General features: G+C 67.8%; 1 protein-coding gene across 1 annotated transcript in view; it reads right to left on the reverse strand.

Annotated features, from left to right (window-relative positions):
- LOC102772949 (protein tyrosine phosphatase type IVA 3) overlaps window positions 1-209 on the reverse strand; it is a 4265-nt gene extending 4056 nt beyond the window's left edge. The window contains exon 1 of the mRNA XM_015561420.1: window positions 158-209. Within this exon, the coding sequence (XP_015416906.1) occupies window positions 158-209 (52 nt within the window). The remainder of the gene's footprint in view (window positions 1-157) is intronic.
- Window positions 210-2289: the final 2080 nt, after the last annotated feature.

Consider the following 2289-nt stretch of genomic DNA (forward strand, 5'->3'; position numbering starts at 1 on the left):
GATTTTTTTCCCCCGGGGGGGGGGCAGGTGTCCCCTCCACCGGCCTCAGGGGGCGGCTCCACCCCACCTGCTCCCGGCAGCTATTTTGGGGACGGTGAGGCATCAGCTGCTGGACCGGCTCACGGGACAGGGACACTGGGCACAGCGAGGGCCGGACCGCGCACCGCTGAGGAGTCTGAAGCAGGACGGGCGCAGGGCTCGGAGGCCATGGGCACCTGGGTCCCCTGTGCCTGCAGCAGAGGGTGCTGCCACCAACCCAGGTCACAGCCTGGAGCCCTAGTCTCACACTGACCCTTGACCCTGGGCTCACACTAAGCCCTGAGCCCTGAGCCTGGTCACACCCTGAGCCCTGACCCTGGGCACACCCTGAGCCCTGACCCTGGGCACACCCTGAGCCCTGACCCTGGGCACACCCTGAGCCCTGACCCTGGGCACACCCTGAGCCCTGACCCTGGGCACACCCTGAGCCCTGACCCTGGGCACACCCTGAGCCCTGACCCTGGGCACACCCTGAGCCCTGACCCTGGGCACACCCTGAGCCCTGACCCTGGGCACACCCTGAGCCCTGACCCTGGGCACACCCTGAGCCCTGACCCTGGGCACACCCTGAGCCCTGACCCTGGGCACACCCTGAGCCCTGACCCTGGGCACACCCTGAGCCCTGACCCTGGGCACACCCTGAGCCCTGACCCTGGGCACACCCTGAGCCCTGACCCTGGGCACACCCTGAGCCCTGACCCTGGGCACACCCTGAGCCCTGACCCTGGGCACACCCTGAGCCCTGACCCTGGGCACACCCTGAGCCCTGACCCTGGGCACACCCTGAGCCCTGACCCTGGGCACACCCTGAGCCCTGACCCTGGGCACACCCTGAGCCCTGACCCTGGGCACACCCTGAGCCCTGACCCTGGGCACACCCTGAGCCCTGACCCTGGGCACACCCTGAGCCCTGACCCTGGGCACACCCTGAGCCCTGACCCTGGGCACACCCTGAGCCCTGACCCTGGGCACACCCTGAGCCCTGACCCTGGTCACACCCTGAGCCCTGAGCCTGGGCACACGTGGAGCGCTGACCCGACCACAGGCTGAGGGCTGTGCCCAGTCATCCGGGTCCTATTGTCTCACGGGCCTCTGTGGTGAGGAGACAGCCCCTGAGGGCCCCTGGTCCCTGTCCAGGGCGCCCACTGCCCCCCATTCGATGCTCACGCTCCTCTCCGGCCCCGGTCCCTGTGCGAGGAGGACCAGGGCGCAGGCTGCAGGGGGAAGAGGCAGCGCACAGCCGGGCCCTGCACACAGCAGGGAGCTCGCCCCACACCAGGCTTCTCCGGAGGGAGGGAGGCTGTGTGAGGGCCGGGGGCTCTGCAGACACACGTGGCCTCACCTGCCGGGGCTCCCACACCCGCCGCCGGCCACCCTCCAAGGGCGCGGTCGCTCTCTGGTGGCCAGCGGGGCTGCGGTCCAGCTCCCCACAGGGACAGCCTCACATTCCAGTCTTGCCAAGCTTATACTTGGGTCTTGGCTAGAGCACCAGCTTCCTCATCTGTAAAACTGGTCCCCCACCTGTCTGACTCTAGGCTGTTTCAGGGCTGCTGCTCACCTGGGGGCCTCCCCCCTCCTTCCAGCTCAGCCCCTACAGAGGCCATAGGCCAGCAAAGGGCACAGGGCTGCTCCCCTGCTTCTGAACCGGCCTTGGTTCGGGCAGCTGGAGTCCACCTGCCCACACGCCGGCCCCCAGGAGCCAGCGGGTCCGCCGGCAGCCCCACCCCGAGCTCCCCGGGAGTCCCCCCCGCGGCATCAGGTAACCAGGGTGACAGCTCTGCCCTCGCTGGGCTGACAGCAACGAGTCGCTCTCGGGAGTCCGAGGGCAGCGCGGCCAGGCTCGCCGGCACCTTGCCCGCCGGCCACTCACCTCGATGAAGGTGCTGAGGGTGGCGTTGGTGGGGTTGTGCGTGATGAGGAACCGCATGTTCTTGTAGCTCACCTCCACGGGGGCCGGCCGGTTCATGCGGGCCATGACGGTGTGGGACGCGGACGGAGAGCCCCCAACCCCCCACACCCGAGAACGGATCCCTGTGCTTGTCCAAGAGAGAGGAAATGCCTTAAAAACCTGCCCCCACACCCCGCACAAATATTGTGCAAATACTTGGGAGCGGGCAGGACGCTGCCCGGTGCGTGGATACTTAGAATACAAAACTCAACTCCTTAAAAAAGGAAAAGAAGACGCAGCCCCCAGCGGAAGGGAAGCGGCCGTCAGGCTCCTGCCTCGTAGAGACGGAGAATTACAAAAGG

This window comes from Myotis davidii, unplaced genomic scaffold, assembly GCF_000327345.1.
Source record: "Myotis davidii unplaced genomic scaffold, ASM32734v1 scaffold1717, whole genome shotgun sequence".
NCBI classification, from domain to species: domain Eukaryota; kingdom Metazoa; phylum Chordata; class Mammalia; order Chiroptera; family Vespertilionidae; genus Myotis; species Myotis davidii.